Raw genomic sequence first — 21,653 nt, 5'->3', positions numbered from 1 at the left:
TATCTCGGGGTTGTTTTAGCCCTCCAATGGGTGTAGAGAAGAAAATAAAATCTTTATAAAAGATTTAAACTTAGGCCCTTCCACAGATATACTTGGTCCACAAAACACTTCATCTCATGAATTTTAAGGAATTCTAATTTTCTGTGGAACTTCACATCTAAGACTGGTTAATGGTTATAATAAATCTAGTTCCTCCCAGTATGAATTTTCTTATTGTAGTTCACTGAAAGACTTGGGTAAACAAATTATCAGCTTCATTACATTTGTAACGTTTCTGTCCAGTATGAATTCTTGGGTGTTTCTGGGCGTAAAGACCTTGACACATTTGTATAGGTTCCATTATATGTGAATTCTTTCAACCACAAAGTTGTACATTTTTTTTTATCACTGGAAATCTGTACCTCTTAATCTCATTCACTTATTTTTACCCCCTCCCCAAAATTGTACATTTTTATAAAGTAGATCATACTCATTACATTTGTAACTTTTCTCTCTAGAATGAATTATGGTCCACATGGTATGAGCTTTGGAAAAGCCTTGCCATACATTCCATTTGCGTGCTTTCTTTCAGACATTTACATCTTGGTATCAGGGGAGGTGTGAGCCCTGGTTACAAGCTTTGCCACATATGTTAGTTTCATATGATTCCTCTCCATGAAGGAATCTCTTGATGTTGAGTAAGCCCTGAACACTTGCTTACTTTATTGACAAGGTTTCTTTCTACAATGAGTTCTTTGATGATCCCCAAAGCTTAAGCTTTGAATAAAAGCACTGCCACACATATTAGGTTTACACTGTTTCTTTTCACTATGTATTTTCTGAAACCTATTCTTTTTCAAATTGGGTAAAAGCTGTGCCAAACTCATTACATTTATAAGGTTTCTATCCAGTATGGATTTTCTTATGCTGAGCAAGATGTGAATGCTCTGTAAAGGCTGTGCCACAGTCATTACATGTGTTTCTCTCCACTATGAGTTCTCTCATGACTCCAAAGGTCTGAACGTTTGATAAAAACCTTACCACATTTATTACATTTATAAGGCTTTTCTGCCATATGAATTCTCTGATGTCTCCTAAGGCTTGAACTTCGGACAAAATCTTTGTCACACACATTACACTTGTGTGGTTTCTCCCCAGTGTGTATTTTCTTATGTGTACTAAGGGTTGCAAAATGGGAAAAAGCTTTAGCACACTCATTACATTTGTAAGGTTTCTCTCCAGCATGAGATCTCTCATGACCCCAAAGGTCTGAACGTTTTATAAAAGCCTTATCACATTTATTACATTTATAAGGTTTTTGTCCTGTATGGATTCTTCTGTGTTGAGTAAGATTTGAATGCTCAGCAAAGGCTTTGCCACACTCACTACATTTGTAAGGTTTCTCTCCAGTATGAGTTCTCTCATGACACCAAAGGTCTGAACGTTTGATAAAAGCTTTATCACACTTATTACATTTATAAGGTTTTTCCCCTGTATGAATTCTCCGATGTGCCATAAGGCTTGAACTTTGGTTAAAAGCCTTGTCACACACATTACATTTGTGTGGTTTCTCTCCAGTGTGTATTATCTGATGTCTAGTAAGGTTTGCACACTGGGTAAATGCTTTGCCGCACTCATTACATTTATAAGGTTTCTCTCCAGTATGGATTTTCATATGTCGAGTGAGATTTGAACGGTACGTAAAGGCTTTGTCACAGTCATTACATTTGTAAGGTCTCTGTCCACAATGAATTCTCTCATGACTCATGAGATTTGTGCTTTTGCTAAAAGTCTTCCCACAATCATTACATTTGTAAGATTTTCCTCTGGTGTATGCTCTCTTGTATTGTGCAGGTAACAAAGGATATTTAAAAATCTTCCTAGATTTATTCCAAATGTTTTTGGTACTGGGAGGAATTCTTTGAAGTGGTGAGACTGAGGAACCATTGCTGACATACTTCTCAACTGGATTACATTCATATATTTTCTCCTTACTGTGCAATCTCTGCAGTTCAGCCAGACTTAATCCAATTGTATTTTCCAAGCAGTTTACGTATTGGTTTCCAGCACCACTCAGGTTACTGTCCCATTTTAACAAATTCCTTATAAATGGCTCATCATACATGAAATACTGGTATGTATTATTTCTTATAGAAACACACTGATCTTCAGGAAGAGTAACTGAGGACTGATTATGTTGTTGGTCTCTTCTACAAGTGAGATTTTTGTTATGGGTCAAAGGCACTTCTTTGTAATTCCTTGCATCATACTCCCATTGACTCTCAAACTTGTGCATATTTTCCCAGACTTCCTTGAGATCAAAGTCTTTGATGCCATGACTTTCATTTCTCTCCAATATCAATAAGTGGTAAGATTCTCCTTTATTAATGTCCTCTATTGGTGATAATTCCTTTATTGGAAATCCATCAGAGGGGCTTCCTATCAAATAGAATTGGAAGGTAAATATTTTATACTAAATTACATAATTACACACCAAAATAATACTTTATAATGAACACAGGAAGTTTCTCAAGCATAGTCTTCAAGCATTATTGTAATATGCAATGTTTTTAAATTTTTAAAATAAATGTTTCCATGTTAATGATTTCATGATTCTTAAGGTAATTCTTCCAAACAAACATTATACACTATCCATATTTTCTGGCCATGTAACTGGATAATGAAATAAAAGTTCATGATTAGAGAGCCCATCTATACACTGGCTATTATATAACTGTGCATACAATCATGAAGATTTCTATCTTCTTTCATTCTTAATCTTTAAAAAATGTGTTCACCTGAATCTGATATTTCATAATTTAGTGAATCTCAACATATCTTTCATTTCTCCTACTGACAATTATGAAATGTAAATTGTCTTTAGTTCTCAAAGAAGAATTCTTTAGAATTCCAGAGGCTATTATTTTGTATAACTCTGGTTACTTAACCTGCTAGATCTATCTATTTTTAGATTGTAATATACAGAGTTCTTAAAATATCTCATTTATTTCATCATATCCTCGTACATTATTAGACACACATTATTATTAAACACCAGATCAAGCTGCAGTCCTCAGCAATTTGTACTGTGTATGCAGAGGGGTCTTTCTGCAGTGTAGAGGGGGATATCATGTGGAAACTTAGGTGCTTTGGTGCTCAAAATTAATATACCTGGAGATAACAGTATAGTTTGCTTAGCTCAACGAAAAATCTGAGGAAAGACCAGGACTTGGATTTACAAAAGCAAGAGTGAAGCACAAGGAGTAATGGGCAATGTGATGATAGTGCTTGTTCTTCCACATTTAAGAGACTATAATTGTGTTATAAGTTAAACACCTGACCCTGGTAAAAGGAACGAATTTAGCAACGGGCATAACACTGACTCATCCTGTAAGAACATATGGTATTGGTATGAGGTAAAGGTGGAAAATATTCAAATAGGAGACAGTATATTCTAATACGAAGACTATAGACTGACATCTACTTCAGATTTGCTCTAAAAATTGTCAAAGTGAATATACCATAAATTCCATTACTAGCTGTATAATCAAGAGAATTATATAATATATACATGTTCCAGGAGACACGTACAAGAAGTTTTTTTTTAAGTTTATTTATTTAGAGTAAGAGAGAGAGTGGGGGAGGGGCAGAGAGAGAGAGAGAGAATCCAAACAGGCTCCACACTGTTAGCACAGAGCCCAATGCAGAGCTCAAACTCTTGAACTGTGAGATCATGACCTGAGCCAAAATCCAGAGTCAGATGCTAAACCGACTTTGATCCACCCAGGTGCCCCCAAATAATGTATTATTACATAAAAAGTTATTGCAAATCAATTTCATGATATTTTTGTGACTAAAGCAGTAACTTAAAAAAAAAGTATGTTCTCAAGATATTGCAAATTCTCAACTTAAAGAATGTCATAGATTTAACTGAGGAAAATGTGTGTTATAACAATTAGATATAACTACACATGTATGAGAATGGCCAAAATCCAGAACACCAACACTGAATACTAGTGAGGACATGGAGCAATAAGAACTCTCATTCATTGCTGGTGGGAATACAAATAGTACACTACTTTGGAAGACTGTTTGTAGTTTCTTAGAGAATTAAACATACTCTTAAATATGATCTAGCAATCAAACTCCTTGGCATTTACACAAATAAGTTGAAAATTTAAGTCCACATGAAAACCTACACACAAAATAGAAAAATTCTAAAATTTTATGGAACCACAAAGACCCCCAATGGCCAAAGCATCTTGACAAAGAACAAAGCATCACATTCTCTGATTTCAAACTCCGTTTACAAAGCTGTGGTAATTGAAAGAGTACGGTATTAGCATAAAAATGGACACATAGAGCAAAAGAACTAAATAGAGCCCAGAAATAAATTCAAGACATGGCAAATTAATTCACAACATGGGAGACAAGACTATACAAAAGGGAAAGTACAATTTCTTCAATAGATGGGTTTGGGAAAACTGGACAGCCACAGGCTAAAGTATGAAACTGGACCACTGTCTGACAATATACACAAAACTTAACAGATTAAAGGCTTAATCCTAAGACCTGAAACTATAAAACATCTAGAAGAAAACTTAGGGCATAATGAGCTCCTTGACACAGGTCTGAAATGATTTTTTTTCTTTTCTGACACTCGACACCAAAAGAAAAATCAATAAAAGCAAAAATAAGTGGGACTACATCAAACTAAAAGTGTCTGCACAGCAAAGGTAACACTTCTAAACAAAATGAAAAAATAACCTACTGAATGGGAGAAAATATAAGCAAATCATGTATCTGATAAAGGCCTACTAATCCAAACACAGCCAAAAAATGCTCAGATGATCCAATTTAAGAAATCGGCAGAAGATCTGGACATTTTACAAATATCTACCAGATGGTCCACAGGACCAAGAAAAGATGCTCAACATCATTCCTCATCAGGGAAGTGCAAGTCAAAATCACAATGAGATACACCTCACACCCATTAGAATAGCAGTTATTAAAAAGACAAGAAATAACAAGTGTTGGTGACAGGGTGGACAATTTGTGTACTGTTGGTGGGAGACAAAATTGGTGTAGCAAAGAACTACTGTGTGATCCACAAATTCTACTTCTAAGTATTTATTGGAAGAAAACAAAAATACTAACTTGAAAAGATAGAAGTCTTCTGATATTCAATGCTGTAGCACTATTTACAATAGCTGAGATACAGAAATAGACTAAGTGTCCAATGATGGGTAAATGGATAAAGATGCATATAGACAACACAACATTATCCAGCCATAAAAAAGAATAGAATCTTGCCATTTGCGACAACATGGATAGACCCTGAGGACATTATGCGAAGAGGAATTGGTCAATGACCAATACAGTATGATTTCCCTTACATGTGGAGTCTAAACAAATCAAAACAACCTTCTTAGATACAGAGAACATATAAGTGGTTGTTAGAGGCAGGAAGTTGAAGACAGTGGCAGAAATGGGTGAAGGTAATTAAAATGTTAAAAAAAAAAAAAAAGAGGGATGCCTGCTTGGCCCAGTCGGTAGAGCATGCAACCCTTGACCTGGTAGCTGTTAGTTCAAACCCCACACTGGATGCAGACATCACTTAAAATCAAAACTTATTGCTGCCTCTTGAGTTCTTAAGCAACCAAACAAAAACAAAAACAAAAAAACCACGATCTAAAAATTATCAATATGATGCTTTGCCTATATTCCAGGAATGCAATAAACATCTGTGGAATGATACATGTTTTCCCACAGAAGAGCTAACTAGAGATATCAGTAAGCTGTGCTATATTTAAACTACATTTAGTTTTGGATTTTCACTTTTTTGAAGTATTCAAAATGATGCACAATGGCCTGAACCTAAGAAGCCAGGATGGACCAGAAAAGAAAGAGATTTTAGCTCTACTTCATTAGACAGATATTACATTTTGTTTGTATCCTAAGAAGTTCTCCAAGGAATACAAAATGGAAATGGAAAGTGAATAGGTCCTGGGGTCTTCACTTACAGAGGCCTCACCTCTGACCTGTATGGAATGAGAACAAAGAGAGATCAGGGAAAGACTCCATAGGGACAGTCATCTCAGTCCCTCTCAAACCACAACACAAGTACGGTTGGAGGGGCCCAGGTAACAAAGTTGTAGGTCTTAACAGTGGGAGTTTAGATGTGTACACATTTGATTTACAAATTTGAATAACAGAAAGAGAAGTGTGTGTGGAACAGGGAAGGATTTCCTTTGGAAGCTCCTAAGAAATAAACTTGTATTTTCCCACAGATCCTTCCCAAACAATATTTACTGGAGCCGCTTACTCTCTGCCCATCTGAGCTCTGACTTGTGTTCACATCCCAATAATTCCCACCTGTCTGGATGTTCCCCTATCTTCACGTCACTTTCCACAGTGGAGGGCTCTCTGCCTTCTTCCAAAATGGAGATGATATTCAGCTCAAGTAAATATTTCCATTTATAAAGAAAAACAGAATATGATCTGCTTTGCTCTTCGAGAATACATTCACAGCTCTTTGTTCAGCAAACAAGAAAGGACATTCATTATATGTGGGTGTAGAAACATATTTCAAAATGTAGTCAACTAACTACCTAAATGCTTAATGAGTACTGTAGGAATGCAGAGATCTGGTTCTCTTCCAAGAACTACTAAACCAAAAGCACAAGGGTAAGACCAAAGAAGCAGATTTTTTTAAAAATTTATTTCTGAGAGAGAGAGAGAGCATGAACAGGGGACGGTGAGACAGAGAGGAAGATACAGAATCTGAAACAGGCTCCAGGCTCTGAGGTAGCTGTCAGCACAGAGCCCGACGCAGAGCTCAAACCCACAAACCGTGAGATCATGACCTGAGACAAAGTCGGACGCTTAACCGACTAAGTCACCCAGACACCCCAGAAGCAGATATTTTTTAAAATTCACCATAAAGTTTCCTTTTTTCCCCCCTAACTTCACTGTCTCTGAGCCTTATATTTAAAGATGTTAGTGAAGTTTGACTTTACTAACAATTTTCAGAGTTTAAATTTTTTTTCATGTTTTTTAGTTATTAGAGATAAAAAGAGAAAGAGAGAGAGAGAGAGACAAAGCAGGAGCAGGAGTGGGGCAGAGAAAGATGGAGACACAGAATCTGAAACAGGCTCCAGGCTCTCAGCACAGAACCCGAAGGAGGGCTCAAACTTGGGAATAGTGAGATCATGACCTGAGCTGAAGTCAGACACTTAACTAACTGACCCACCCAGGTGACCCAAGAATTTAAGAGTTTTAAAACCTATTCCCACGACTCCCAGATTTTTCTTTAAATTTCAGTTAGTTAACATATAGTGTAATATTGGTTTCAGTAGAATTTAGTGATTCATCATGTACATATCACACCCAGTGCTCCTCATCACCAGTTTTCTCCCTTAAGCTTTTCTGACTGCTAAGTTCTGAAACCACCTAAACAAGCAGGAATGCAGAACTTCTGAAGAAAAGGAAGTTAGCGTCCATCTGCCACACTATGAAGTCTTTCCATTCTCAATTAAAACGGCAATCACTCCCTTAAGAATAGGGATTTGAGGGGCGCCTGGGTGGCTCAGTCGGTTAAGCGTCCGACTTCGGCTCAGTTCATGATCTCACGGTTTGTGGGTTCGAGACCCGCATCGGGCTCTGTGCTGACAGCTAGCTCACAGCCTGGAGCCTGCTTCAGATTCTGTGTCTCCCTCTCTCTCTGACCCTCCCCTGCTCACGCGCTCTCTCTCAGAAATAAACATTAAAAAAAAAAAAAAGAATAGGGACTTGAAACTCCTATGATCAAGTCAGGGGCTCTCAAAAGAAAATGCAAGACACATTAAAATTAACTACCAACTTCTGTAGGGAAGTTGTCCTCACCCAGGGAGACCAGGTTCCTGTAGGTGTCCAGCATCACATCCCTGTACAAGGCCCTCTGAGCGGGGTCCAGGCACTCCCACTCTTCGTGAGAGAATTCTATGGCCACATCCCTGAAGGTCAACCATCCCTGAAATGAAAACACATTTCACCAAATGGACAGGGAACATGTTCTTATTCTGACACAAAATTAGAGAAGCAGAATGTGTAAAGACCAACTTGGCTGAAATGAGTGCTCTTTGATCCGTGCAAGGTAATTCTGAAGAGCTACCCTTATCATATAATTAGCCATTTTAAAGTACAATCAGTGTCATTTAGTTCATTCACAGTGTTGCACAAGTATCACCTCTGTCTAGACCAAAAACATTTTTATCATCCCCAAAGGAAATCCTTTACCTGTTAACAGGTGCTTTCTAATTTCCCAGTCCCTGGCCAACAACCAATGCTTTGTCTTTATGGATTTGCCGATTTTGGATCTTTTCATGTAAGTGGAATGGTACCAAAAATGTGACCTTTTGCTTCTGCCTTCTTTCACACAGATTCATGTTTGGGGTTCATCCATGATATAGTATGTATCAGGGGTACATTTCCTTTCTTCTGGCTGCAGAGTATTCCATGGCAGGACTAGACTATACTCACTCAACTACCGATAAGCTTTTCATTGTACCATCTTTGGCTAATATTAGTCAATTGCTATGAATTTTCAAGAACAAGCAAGTTTGGAAATCTGTTTTAAAGTCTGTTGGAAGGGTGCCTGGGTGGCTCAGTCAGTTAAGCGTCTGACTTCAGCTCAGGTCATGATCTCACAGTTCATGGGTTCGAGCCCCACATCAGGCTCTGTGCTAACTGCCAGCTCAGAGCCTGGAGCCTGTTTCAGATTCTGTGTCTCCCTCTCTCTCTGACCCTTCCCTGCTCATACTGTCTCTCTCTCTCAGAAATAAAAAACATTTTTTAAAAAAATAAAATCTGTTGGATATATACCTACGATTGGAATTATTGGGTCAGATGGTTTAATATTTTGAGAATTGGTCCCACTGTTTTCCACAGCAGCTGCAACATTTTAACATTTTAAAATGTGGATTTTAATTTCTCCACATCTTTACCAACACTTATTTGTTGTTGTTGTTGTTGTAGTTTTACAATAGTCATCCCAGTGGGTGTGAAATGATATCTCATTGTGGTTTTGATTTTGCATCTTACTAATGACTACTTTCACTGAAATCTCATGTGCTTGTTTCATTGTTGTATCTTCTATGGAAAAATGTATATTAAAATCCTTTGACTATTGTACAATTTGGGCCCTTTGTATTTTGGTTGTTGAGTCGTAGAAGTTCTTCATACATTGCTACGTTCTGGACCTTTACTAGATTCGTGTTTTGCAAATTATTTCCTCTTATTTTGTAGACTGTTTCACTTATGTGATAATGTCCTTCAGTGCACAGACATGATTAATTGTGAGGATGACCAGTTTATCTACTTAGTCTTTTTCTCTTTCATTTTTGGTATCATATATAAAAATCCACTACTAACCCTAAGGCCATGAACATTTATCTCTATGTTTTCATCTTAGGGCTCAAACCCATGGACCGTAAGATCATGACCTGAGCTGAAGTCGGACACTTAACCAACTGAGCCACCCAGAGGCCCCGAGCTCCAGAATTTCTATTCGATCCCTTTATTATAATTTCTATCTCTTTACTGAAATTTTCTATTTGTTGAAACAATGTTCTCCTACTTCTTAGTTCTCTTCTATGTCTTCCTTTAGCTGAGGATATTCAAGACACTTGATTTAAAATCTTTATTTAGTAAATGGAATGTCTGTGTTTCCTCAGAAAGACCATCCTAAACTGGTAATTGTGCTTAAGATGTACAATCTTAAAATATATTTAGATGTCTGTAGTGAAGTTGGCCTGCTCAGAAGCAGCCACCATGGCATTCTTTGTAACAGTAAGAAATTGTAAAGGACCCACGAATCTTCATTTAGATAATGTTCCAATGAGGATCTAAACAAGCAGTTACCTCTATGTTTACTAACAAGAAAACAATTTCAAGACATATGGTATGTAAATATTTCAATTTACAGAATAAAATATCAGGAAAACATTTACTGAAAAATATTTTCTAAAATCACATTACAATATATAAAAAGCATTTTTACAAGATTGGCACTAGAGAGAACACTGGTTCCTGATGAAGACAGTCAGTGATGGTGGAAGATATGACAGGGAAGGGGATATTTTACATCTTAGTTTCTAAACTGCATCACTGTGTGTAACTGAAACCAAAAAATATATACACTAGAGGGGTTTATAACCAAAAAAATAACATTTACAAATAATTCACAAAATGAAACTGAGCACCATCCTCTCTGATGACAGAAAGTCCTTCTGTGTCTGGCTAAATTATAAACATTTTTATCTAAAAGATGTGCAGCGTAAGAATTCATAAAAGAACACCATGGTCTTTATGAGATGGATGTGCTATAAATAATATAAAAAACATTTACTGTTAGACAAGTTTGTTGAGTCTACAGTTTAAATCTAATCATGTTAATAAAACAAAACACCCTCTCTATATTCCTTATTCCTAGTTTGAACTTCCCATTCTGTTCCAAAGTAGTAATATTTTGGAGTCAGAAGCACACTGACTCACTTGTTTAACATCAGAAGACATTTGTAAAAACAAAGCAAACTTCCCCCATCGGTCTTATTTGCCAGGGTTTCTCAGGTATTTGTGCACATTAATATATGACTTATGTGTGTAATCTCTTTAATCCTGGTTTATATGAGCTGAAAGGGCATCCAGGAGGGGTCTCTGAGGAATCCTTACTGCCCAACCTCATGGACACCACAGAGCCTACTTCCCACCTCCAGTCCTCGCCTGGGAAGAAAATCCTTCACAGCATGACTACCTAAAAGGAGCATCTTCCCACGTTCCATGTCACTGGGTCACAGTGAGATGGAACCTGCATGGAGATGTGAGGAGACTGGGAGAGGGCTCTGGGGGTGAGTAAATACCGTAGGCAGAACATCTCTGAGACACAGAAGAGTAACAAGTCCAAAGTGTGACAGTTTAGGAAGAAGAACAATGAACGAAAAACATGACTTTTACCTGGAAAAGAGCCATTCCTCCTTTTTTCCCTCTTCTTCCGGTCTTCTTTCTCAGGTAAGATTATACTGTGACAAACAGTATGTTGTTTAATGTTGAGAATCAACATAACCGCTTCCTCTGCCACAATATACAGATGGGGAGAACCTCACTATGGGAGGAAAACAGTCCTCTGCTTCCCACTGCAACAGGAGGGATGCAGGGATAATAAATTCCTATCTGGAGTCCACCAAATGTATTTTTCACCTATTTCTTCACAAAGCCCTCCCCTCCTGCTGAAACCTCCACATTCTACTGAAACTGCATTGTCCTGTCTACCTGGCACTGGGCCAAAGGGAATTGCCTCATTCATGTTCTTGGCCCCTCCCTAGGCAGCCAGCATCCAATGAATGGTTGATGCAGGACACAGAAGCCTGTCTACTCCATCAATTTGGAACAACTCTTAAGGGCTACCCAAGCTCCAGAACGCTCTGGTATTCATATGGAGAAGTTTAGATCTTTGGTGATGGGAAGCTCTAAGAGGGTTTAATGTCAAGAAATAACACAATCAAATTTTTAAGATTTAGCTAGGATACACAGAGAGAGTGCAGCTGACAGAAGCAAGTCTCTGTCTCTAATATGCTCCTGCCTCTATCTTAGCATTTTCATTATTTTTGGAACTGAGTCACACTGTACACTCTAATTATAACTACACACCCTCTCCCAGAAAACTGCCAAACACAAACACACACCTAATTTTGAAAATCATTCCCATCATCTTATGAGTTCAGGTTCAGAATTCTTGGTCTATCGTCTTCTGTTAAAGGTGGGTGTACTGAGGATCAGAGGGGGAGTTACTTACCAATTTACCCTGAAGTCTGATTTGAAAGAACTGGGTGTAAGAAAATTCTGTAATGGTGGCCTGGACAAGTTTAAGTAGAAAGGGCTTATCCTAATTCCAGATTACCTTTCGTATTCTCTGAAAAAGAGAAGCTTCTCTTTCAAGGGTTTAATCAAACCCAAGCATTTAATTCCTTTTTTCCAGAAATATATGAAATTTACAAATAGTTACTAGTCTTCAAAAACATGAAAAAAGGTCACCAGTTGAGATGAGCTCTGAGCAATCTCTGCACCATAAGCAGACTGGCTCTGTTGGAACAAAGTTCCATATCAACCCAGCCCATCCTTCAACATCTGTTCAGGAAAGACAAAGGGGACTTGAGAACATCTACTTAGCTGGAGACTTCAGCTCAGAACTTGGTGACTTAAAAGATCACTTAAGGGAAGAAGAGAACTGCTGAATATTAAATTAACTTGGTAAAATAGATTTGAGTGTTAAAAGATTATCAACATCGTTAACAGTGTGTAATGAAACATTATAAACTTCTTTAACAGACATCAAAGAATACTTCCAACATGTGATAGAGTAAACAGCATGTGAAACTCATAATCTGAACAATAAAATTAAGAGGAAATTAATTTGAAAATTAAAAGGATATCCAATGGATTGAGATCAAAGTCAAATTAAGTGTTAGGATACATCCAATTTAGAAAAGAATGCCATGAACCACGGAAGAAAGGGGGAGATAAACAGTACTGTTAACAATGGCCACTGCAAAAAGCACCATGTGGTTACAGAAAGGCTTCCCCCATCAACTGACTGATCGGCCTCTGATCTCTAGATGAGTGGGGGTTGCAAATGGAATTATCTTCTGATGCAACACTTAGAAAGCCCAGATGCCTGGGGCGCCTGGGTGGCTCAGTCAGTAGTTAAGCGTCCAGCTTCAGGTCGGGTCATGATCTTGCGGTTCGTGGGTTCGAGCCCCGCGTCAGGCTCTGTGGGGAGAGCTCAGAGCCTAGAGCCTGTTTCGGATTCTGTGTCTCCGTCTCTCTCTCTGACACTCCCCTGCTCCCGCTGTCTGTCTGTCTGTCTGTCTCTCTCAGAAATAAAACATTAAAAAAAAAAAGTGCAGATGCCTCAAACACCAGGTTTCACAACTCTCGTTCTCTTCTGCATAACTGGAACAATTCACCAAATTTTTGATAAACGAGGTCATAGGGCCACAAATCAGTACTTCACAACGTAATACCGCATATCCAATCAATTCAGGGCTCAGCCGGGTCTGGGTCCTGTGCTTCGTCCAGCGCACTACGTGTTTTGTTCTGTGTCCTTGTTTCTCTTCTGTCCTTTTGTCCATTTCTGAGTCTCTCCCTCGCTATTCGTCCAACAGTCGGACCCCGCTCTTTTGCACCGTTTCAATACCCGCCGTTCTTTCTCTCCGAACTTTCTGACGACCCTCTAACTCCGGGGATTTCTGCCCTTTGCCGACATCTCTGTCCCCACTCGGCCCTCCCTGCGGCAAAGCGAAGAGTTTGCATTCACCTCCCTAGTGCTTACTATTCCCGACGCGGTTGGGTGTGGGGGCAGAGGGGAGACTCGGGAGTCAGAGAAGGTTCTGGGCAGGAAAACCACCGGCAAGCCGTCTGGGGTCCGCAAGGGCCAGAGGAAAACAGGCTGGGCCCCAAACTGCCTCAGAGAGATTTTAACCGGAAACGACCCAGAGGCCCGGGACCCGCACCGAGCGACAGGACACGAAACGTCTTACGGCCACACCGCGAGAAGCGTAAGTGACAAATACCCAGCGTGAGCGACGAATGGGTTCAAGGATTCTACCTCCCCAGGCGACCCTCGAAACCTGCGTGTGGAGGCGGGGCCTGAGGAGCGCGACCCGCGCTGTGAACCAGAAAAATGGAGACTCACTTACCCGAGCGCGCGCCTTGCTCCGCGCGATCCGCTTCCGGGTTTGCGGGCAAAGCGCCCATGCGCGTGCGTCGTGGGGCGGGGCCGAGGCGGTCGAGGACGTGGCAGGTGGGGGCGGAGCCTAGGCGTGCTGGATCCCGCCCCGCACTCGGTCCTTTTCCTGGGGTGTGCGGGTCGCTTAGTCGTTCTTGCCCGGCGGTTTCCGGTTCTGCTATGGATTCCTCCCAGTCCCGCCGGTGTGGTTTGGAGCCAGACTGGGAACAACGTTAGGGAAGGGCGGGCCCCTTCTGTTGGGAGCCGCGGTGTTTGCCAAGTTGAGCCCGGTGCCGGGGAAAACATTTGTAGCGGGAGGTGGAGACGCGCTCCAGCGGGGGAAGCGGAGCAGCGAGGGGACCTAGGCCCGGGTTCCTCGTGGGGCGAATGAGACCCACTTGACTACTCCGTATTTAATGCATCAAAATCCGGGTGGTCAGTGTCGGTGATGGACGCTAGAGTGCGACATGCAAAACTCTTCTGGGAGGATGGGCTTGAGTGGCTCGGTAGGCTAAGCCTCGACTTCAGCTCAGGTCAGGATCCCCGAGTTTTTGGTTCTAGCCTACCGTCGGACTCTGTGCTGACATCTTAGGGTCTGGAGCCTGCTTCGGATCTGTATCTCCCTCTCTCTCTCTTTCTCTCTCTCTCTGCCCCTCCCATGCCTGCACTCTCTCTTTTTCTGTCTCTCAAAAATAAAATAAACGTTAAAAAAAAAAAAAACTGTTTTGGGGCGCCTGGGTGGTCGAGTAGGTTAAGCGTCCGACTTCGGCTCAGGTCATGATCTCACGGTTAGTGGGTTCGAGCCCGGCGTCGGGCCGTGGGCTGGCTGCTAGCACAGAGCCTGGGGCCTGTTAAGTGTTCTGGATCTCCCTCTCTGATTCTCCCCTGCTCACGCTGTCTTTCTCTCTCTCTCTCTCAAAATAAATAAAACATTAAAAAAAAAAACCTGTTCTGTGGGGAATGTGTCATTTGGTATTAGCTGAGCTTTACACTGTCATTTCTGCTCTCCATTCTCTGGACTGCGTTCCCTGGCGTTCCTTGTGCTGTAGAGGCAGAGGGCCGGCTCGGTGGTTTAAAAGAAGAAACATTTCTACCTGTATGGGTGTGCATTAGTATCTGTCTCCTTATCTTATTTTTTTAAACATTTATTTATTATTGAGAAATAGAGACAGCATAAGCATGAGAGGGGCAAGGAGAAGGGGAGACACAATGCAAAGCAGGCTCCGAGCTCTGAGCTGTCAGCACAGAGCCCAACGTGGGGCTGGACCCCACAAACATGACCCCTCGAGATCATGACCTGAGCTGAAGTCGGATGCTCAACCAACTGAGCCACTCAGGTGCCCCAATACCTCTCTCTTTAAATTTGATATTCATATCCATGCCTCCACGCTTCTCGAGATGAATTATAAATCCAAACACCTTTGAGACCTACCATATAGCACTTGTATTTTGCTTAAGCCATTAGTTACTAAATATATTGCAATTCAAATTTATAAGAATTTTTTTTTAATTTTTAAATGTTTTATTTGAGAGAGAGAGAGACAGCATGACCAGGGGAGGGTCAGAGAGAGAGGGGGACACAGAATCTGAAGCAGGCTCTAGGCTCTGAGTTGCAAGCACAGAGCCCGACGTGGGGCTCGAACCCACAAACCGTGAGATCATGACCTAAGCCAAAACCGGAGACTCAACCAACTGAGCCACACAGGTGCCCCAATACCTCTCTCTTTAAACTTGATATTCAAATCCACACCTCCATGCTTCTTGAGATGAATTATAAATCCAAACACCTTTGAGACTACCATATAGCACCTATATTTTGCTTAAGCCATTAATTACTAAATACCATTGCAATTCAAATTTGTAAGAATCTTTTTCAGTTATTTTTGGGCAACTATTTTTTACTTGAAAAATTAGATTTTTAAAAAGAAAGTTATTTCTATTGAGAGAGAGCAAGAGAGAATAAGCAAGCAGGGGAGGGGCAGACAGAGAGAGAATCCCCCAAGCAGGCTCTGAGCAGAGCCCTTCCCCTGTCCCTACTAGGGCTGGATGAGATCCTAACCTGAGCCAAAACCGAGAGTCCAAAGCTTAACCAACTGAACCACACAGGTGCCCCGAAAATTCCATATTTTAACTGATCTTTTTTCATTTTGTGTTTCTGAATGCTTTGTGTCGAGGCCAGATAACAAAACTTCTAAAATGTGTACTCTTTCAGGGATATTAACTTCTCCTAGTACTGATGAAATACTGGTTTTGAAATATTTCCAGAGACATGTGATAAGGATGTTTGTTCTTCATGTAAATAATACAAGCAAATAGTAAAACTAGTTTTTCACATTTTCAGTAGCATCATACACACTCTTAATAATGTCTAATAGGAAATATGCAAGTTAATAGCTCCTCTTCTGTTTCCTGTGGAAATACTGAAGGTGGTGCTGGCTGGATTTGCTTTTCACACCCTATTATGTGACTGCCCCCTCCAGTGCTTGAATCTCTGCAAGGAGTAAATGAAAAAATGACTACACATTGCTTAAGAGAACAGTTTACAATAGTGCACAGGTATTTTGTCATGTTAGAGAGTTGTGTATTCCTTCTGCAGCATGCAGAGATGACCCTGGACACAGTAAGGTCAGGGCTCCAGCGAACAAAAGGGCTGATTGTTAAAAAACCATGAAGTGATTAGGGCAGACGTGTTCAGCACCCACCAACTGGGATTTTCAGAAAGAGCCAAATGAAATGAAAAGGTGAAAGAGAGAACATAAAATGATACAAAGGTTATCATTACCAAGACAAGGATGCCCTGGGTAGACCTCACCTTGGGGGAAATTCTGGAAGTGTTACTCCTGTGAATGTGCTGGAGCCACTGCTTATATCTTAAGAGCTTGAAGATATGGAGATACTGGCCCAGATCGTGAAACCCAAATGTCAGACAGGAGGGAAGGTTAAAAGTTGGTCAAGCGGTGATTGTGTGATCCTGTTATTCAGAAACCCCAGTCATATTTCTATTTGATGTTTCCACTGTTTGTTTTCAGTCACAGCAAGAGAGAAAGTGGTATTTACCAGCACATTTAGGATCAAGCAGCTGTTTGTTAGAGAGGCACACAGAGCTTTTATTTTAAGTTCTATCATCTTGGAGTTCCTGGGGCCAATCGTGATGTCTTGGAAGACACTCAAGAAGAAAGTGGTGCCAATAGATACACCACTGGCCACTCTGAACATACAAAGCAAGTTTGCATCAAAACTCAATGAAGACATTTTTCAACCCAAAGCTGTTGGTGAGTGACTTCTTTAAACATGAGCCAGAGTTTGGCTACAGTAAGGTGCTTGAGAAGCAGGTCTTAGGAAGGAATTTAACCATTTTTAAATATTTTGTTTTTACCATATAGACTTCTCTTTTGTTTGACCTTTACCCCATTGTACGATGTGAAGAATAAGACCATTTATTGTCATCTTGATAGGAATACCCATTTCCCAAATACCAGGCATTAATAATGTTATCCCTACTATAGTTTTTGCTGGTTATTAACTTTTCTTATGCACTTCAGCATACTTCTGAATTTTTAACTTCACTGATCTAGTAGTCTGTTCATAAACATAATATAAAAATAACCATACTCATTTTGGTGTTCTTTTATTTAGAATTTTTGTGGCTATTCTTATTTGTTCATTATTCTAGAAGATTTTTGCGATAACACTCAGTTCAGAAAAATAACTGATGGTATCTATGTCAGGAACAAATTAAATTTATAAATTAGAAGAAGAATTGACCTTTTTATAATATTGAGTTTTTCTACCCAAGAACATGTTGTAAATTTACATTCATTTATTTCTACTTTCATATATTTCAGGAATGTTTTGTTTCCCCCCTATAGATTTTACACATTTTTGTTAGATTCTTTCCTAGTTAATTCCATATTTAAAGCTATTATTTATTTAGAGAGAGCACAAACACAGGGGAGAGAAGCAGACAGTGCGAGAGAATTTCAAGCAGGCTCCATATTCAGCAAGGCCAGATCACACAACCCTGGGAACACTACTTGAGCTGAAATCAAGAGTCAGACGCTCAGCTGACTAAGCCACCGAGGCAGCCCTGTTTCATTTTATGTTACACTTTAAAAAATTTTTCAATGTTTATTTTTGAGAGACAGAGACAGACCGCGAGCAGGAGAGGAGCAGAGAGAGAGGGAGATACAGAATGTGAAGCAGGCTCCAGGCTCTGAGCTGTCAGCACAGAGCCGGACGCGGCCGGATCCCACAAAGCGCGAGATCATGACCGGAGTTGAAGTCAGACGCTTAACTGAGCCACTCAGGCGCCCCTGTTACCCTTTTTTTAATTAAATGTTTATTTCTTTATTTTTGAGAGAGTGCACACAAGGGGGGGAGGGGCAGGGAGAGCTAGACAGACAGCGAGAGCGAGAGCATCTGAAGCATACTCCAGGCTCTGACCTGTCAACACAGAGCCCACCTCAGGACTCGAACCCAGGAACCCTGAGATCATGACCTGAGCGGAAGTTGGATGCTCAACCGACTGAGTCACCCATGCACCTGCGTTTTATGCTACACTTTTGTAATCACAGGCCCTGCTACTATAACTTGTAAATGATTGTTTGTTGTATATGGGCTACTGTATAAAAGTATCCTATGTACAAGGGCGCCTGGGTGGCTCAGTCAGTGGAGCTTGCAACTCTTGATCTCAGAATCGTGAGTTTAAGCCCCATGTTGGTGTAGAGATACTTCAGGGCCGCCTGGGTGGCTCAGTCGGTTAAGCCGCCAACTTCGTTCAGGTCGTGATCCCGCAGTTCATGAATAAGAGCCCCGCTTCGGGCTCTGTGCTGGCAGCTCAGAGACTGAATTGCTTCGGATTCTGTGTTTCTGTCTCTCTCTCTGCTCTGCCTCTATCTCTGTCCAAAAAAAAAAAAGATATTAAATTAAAAAAATAAAATCTTTAAATAGTCTATGTCAAAAACGCTACTGTTTTTGCATATCAATATTAGCGTACTAAATTATTTCTCATACTGGATTTTCTATTGTGTTTCCAGAGGTATACTTGTATCACATGCAAACATGGTTCTACATCTTTGTTTCTAATTCCTATGCCATTTTAAATTGCCCTACCTAAATCTCTAACACAATGATAGATTTTTTAAATTATTATTTATTTTTTTAAAGTTTTATTTATTTCTGAGAGAGAGAGACAGAGAGAGAGTGCGTGTGAGCAGGGGAGGGTCAGAGAGAGGGGGAGATACAGAATGTGAAACAGGCTCCAGGCTCTGAGCTGGCTGTCAGCACAGAGCCCGATGCGGGCCTCCAACCCCATCATGACCTGAGCTGAAGTCGGACGCTTAACCGACTGACCTACCCGGGCGCCCCCAATGATAAATGAATAGAACTGGTGACCATGTACTTTTATAGTGTGGTTTCTGGCCTTAGTGGAATATCTCTAGTGCTTCCCTATGAGCAAGACGAAGACTTTGTTTTCTCAAGTTGGGAAAGATCCCAAAGAATTTCCAAATTTCTAGTATTTTGATTTAACATTCTTACATGTTGAATTCTTGCAAACAAAGTTTATGTAACTATGAGTAAGATTTCTTGATTGCCCTTCTTAAATATGATGAGTATGTTAATGAATTTCCTAATAGTGAATCATTCTTGAGTTCCAGACATAAGTTTCACCTGGTCAGCATATTTTTATATGATTTTTCAGGTGTTTTGGCTATATTTATCTTACATGGTACCATATCTAAGCAAACATGTGATCTTTCTGTGGTATTCTTTTTGGTACCAACTTTAGGATGCTTTAGTATCAAAATTTTATTTGATGTATTAAGATAATTTGGGAATTTTACTTCCTCTCTAATGCTCTTGAATTGAGTAAATAGTATTAGCTTATGTGCTATTTAAAAGAATGGAAGAATCTGGCTGCCAATCTGACCCAGGTGCTTTTATTTGCGAGGGAATGTGATAAATGTCTTCCTCTTCTCTATGGATATTGGTCTGTTTGGACTCCTTATCTTAGTGAAGTCACTTATAAAATGTATTCTCCTAGAAAATGTCCATCTTATATAGGCTTTCTAATTAATTTGTTTTGAGTTGGGGAAGTGGGGCAAATATTTCTTTGCATTTATTGAAAAATTAAAATGTATTGCAGGTATCGAACATTTAAAAAATAGAAAATCCTTTAAAAAATAAAAAAATTAAAAATTAAATTAAAAAATAGAAAATCCTTGGGTCATTTGTAGGATTCTTTCTCTCTGCTCATATATTAAATGGTTATGGGACTTTGGTCTGAAGAGTAACAAAGAATTGGATTGGGGTAAGAGAAATTCTCAGGGAAGCACAGAATCCAGTGAGGCACGTGTGCTTCTCTGCTGGTTTTTCATGGCTCAAACCTCAGCATTTCCTCCTTCCATGTGATGCCCTCTGCTTCCAGGAATAATGGAAAAGGAAGAGTCTCTCAAACACTCCAGTGGTCCCTTTGGATATGCTCACAAGAAACTTCTAATAGATCCTGGTAATTAAAAAGGTTTTAGGGGTACCTGTGTGGCTCAGTTGGTTAAATGTTGGACTTTGGCTCAGGTCATGATCTCAAGGCTTGTGGGATTGAGCCCCACTTTGGGCTCTGTGCAACAGGTCAGTCTGGATCCTGCTTCAGATTCTGTGTCTCTATCTGTGCTCCTCCCCCACTCATGCTCTCTCTCTTCAAAACTAAACATTAAAAAAAAAAGATTAAAAAGTTTTTCAGAACCGTTCTCAGTTCCCTGTGTAGAACTATCATTGTCACTGTAGTTGACATGATGATTGCAATTCTTTGGAATTGCAGAGCCTGGAGCCTGCTTCAGATTCTGTGTCTCCCTCTCTCTCTGCCCCTCCCTTACTCTCGTTGTTTCTCTCGCTCTCAAAAATAAACATTAAAAAATTAAGAAATGTATAAAAATAAAATGGGTTGTGAATTGGAATTTAAATATAAACTTAAATTTTAAAAATGTCTTTAAAGAAAAAACAAAATGGGTTGTGGAAATATAAAATGGCTGTGGATTATTGATTGCATCATGAAGTTCCACACACTTAACAGGTTGCATGTCTGTGTCCCCTCCAGAAAAACCAATTCCCAAATCAAAAATAGTTCAGGATAGTATCTGCCTGTGACTGATCCTGACCCAGTGACCACTCTCCTCTTTGACCCACAGATAATATGTAAGAATTGTTGTTAGGCCTTTGGACATTTGGTGAAGACCAGGACTTGTCCCGTGAAGGATGGGGCTGGGGCCTTGTATCCCAGCCCTTGGCCTCCAGGGAGGAGAATGTGGAACTAAGGAAGCCTCAGCAACCCCAGTCCCCAGGCCTTTTGGCAAGACTGATAGAAAATAAGGCAGAAGTGAGAATTTGGATGGTTGAAGCCATTCTTAGAACTGAAATTTGAGGACGCTGGAATTCCTGTTTTGTTCTTTGTTTTGCATGCACACTCGTCTCCAAGGCCAGACAGAGAAATTCAACAGAAATATACAAAGAGCTCAATATCTTTCAGGGTTCCTCATTCATGAGGCAGGCAGAGCTCTTAGGGCAGGATCCAGGGCACAAGTCTTCATTAGGGTCCCTCAATGGAATGCTTTGGGGTTCTGGGTTAAGGCTGCATTGGCCAATTCAAACCAAACAGAGCAGGGTTTTGGAAGGCTTTTGGAGGTGGGTAGGGAGTCTCCCAGGGTGACCCCTCTGGGAGATGGGGAAGATGCTTATAATAGGGATGACTGGGAGAGTCCAATCACGAACTGACATATGCTTCTGTCTCTGTGAGCTCTTATCTAGGGTCTGTGCTCAAGGGAAGGGCTAGTAGCAGTTCAAGGTCCCCACAGGCCTCCTGGCCACACAGAACGGATGTTGAAGCACGAGTTTTAGCTAAATTCTCAACACTCACTCT

General features: G+C 40.3%; 1 protein-coding gene across 1 annotated transcript in view; it reads right to left on the bottom strand.

Annotated features, from left to right (window-relative positions):
- Nucleotides 1-210: 210 nt before the first annotated feature.
- LOC120226106 (zinc finger protein 208-like) overlaps nt 211-21,653 on the bottom strand; it is a 44,212-nt gene continuing 22,769 nt past the window's right edge. The window contains 5 exon segments of the mRNA XM_039224313.1: nt 211-958; nt 960-2,418; nt 7,837-7,990; nt 10,972-11,033; nt 13,713-13,962. Coding sequence (XP_039080244.1) covers nt 826-958; nt 960-2,418; nt 7,837-7,990; nt 10,972-11,033; nt 13,713-13,962 — 2,058 coding nt within the window. The 3' untranslated portion in view covers nt 211-825.

The sequence above is a fragment of the Hyaena hyaena genome, unplaced genomic scaffold (genome assembly GCF_003009895.1).
Source record: "Hyaena hyaena isolate Hyena2069 unplaced genomic scaffold, ASM300989v1 scaffold_1584, whole genome shotgun sequence".
In the NCBI taxonomy this organism is placed as follows: domain Eukaryota; kingdom Metazoa; phylum Chordata; class Mammalia; order Carnivora; family Hyaenidae; genus Hyaena; species Hyaena hyaena.
Note: the sequence above shows the minus strand (reverse complement) of the source record. Positions and strands in the feature narration are given on the sequence as shown.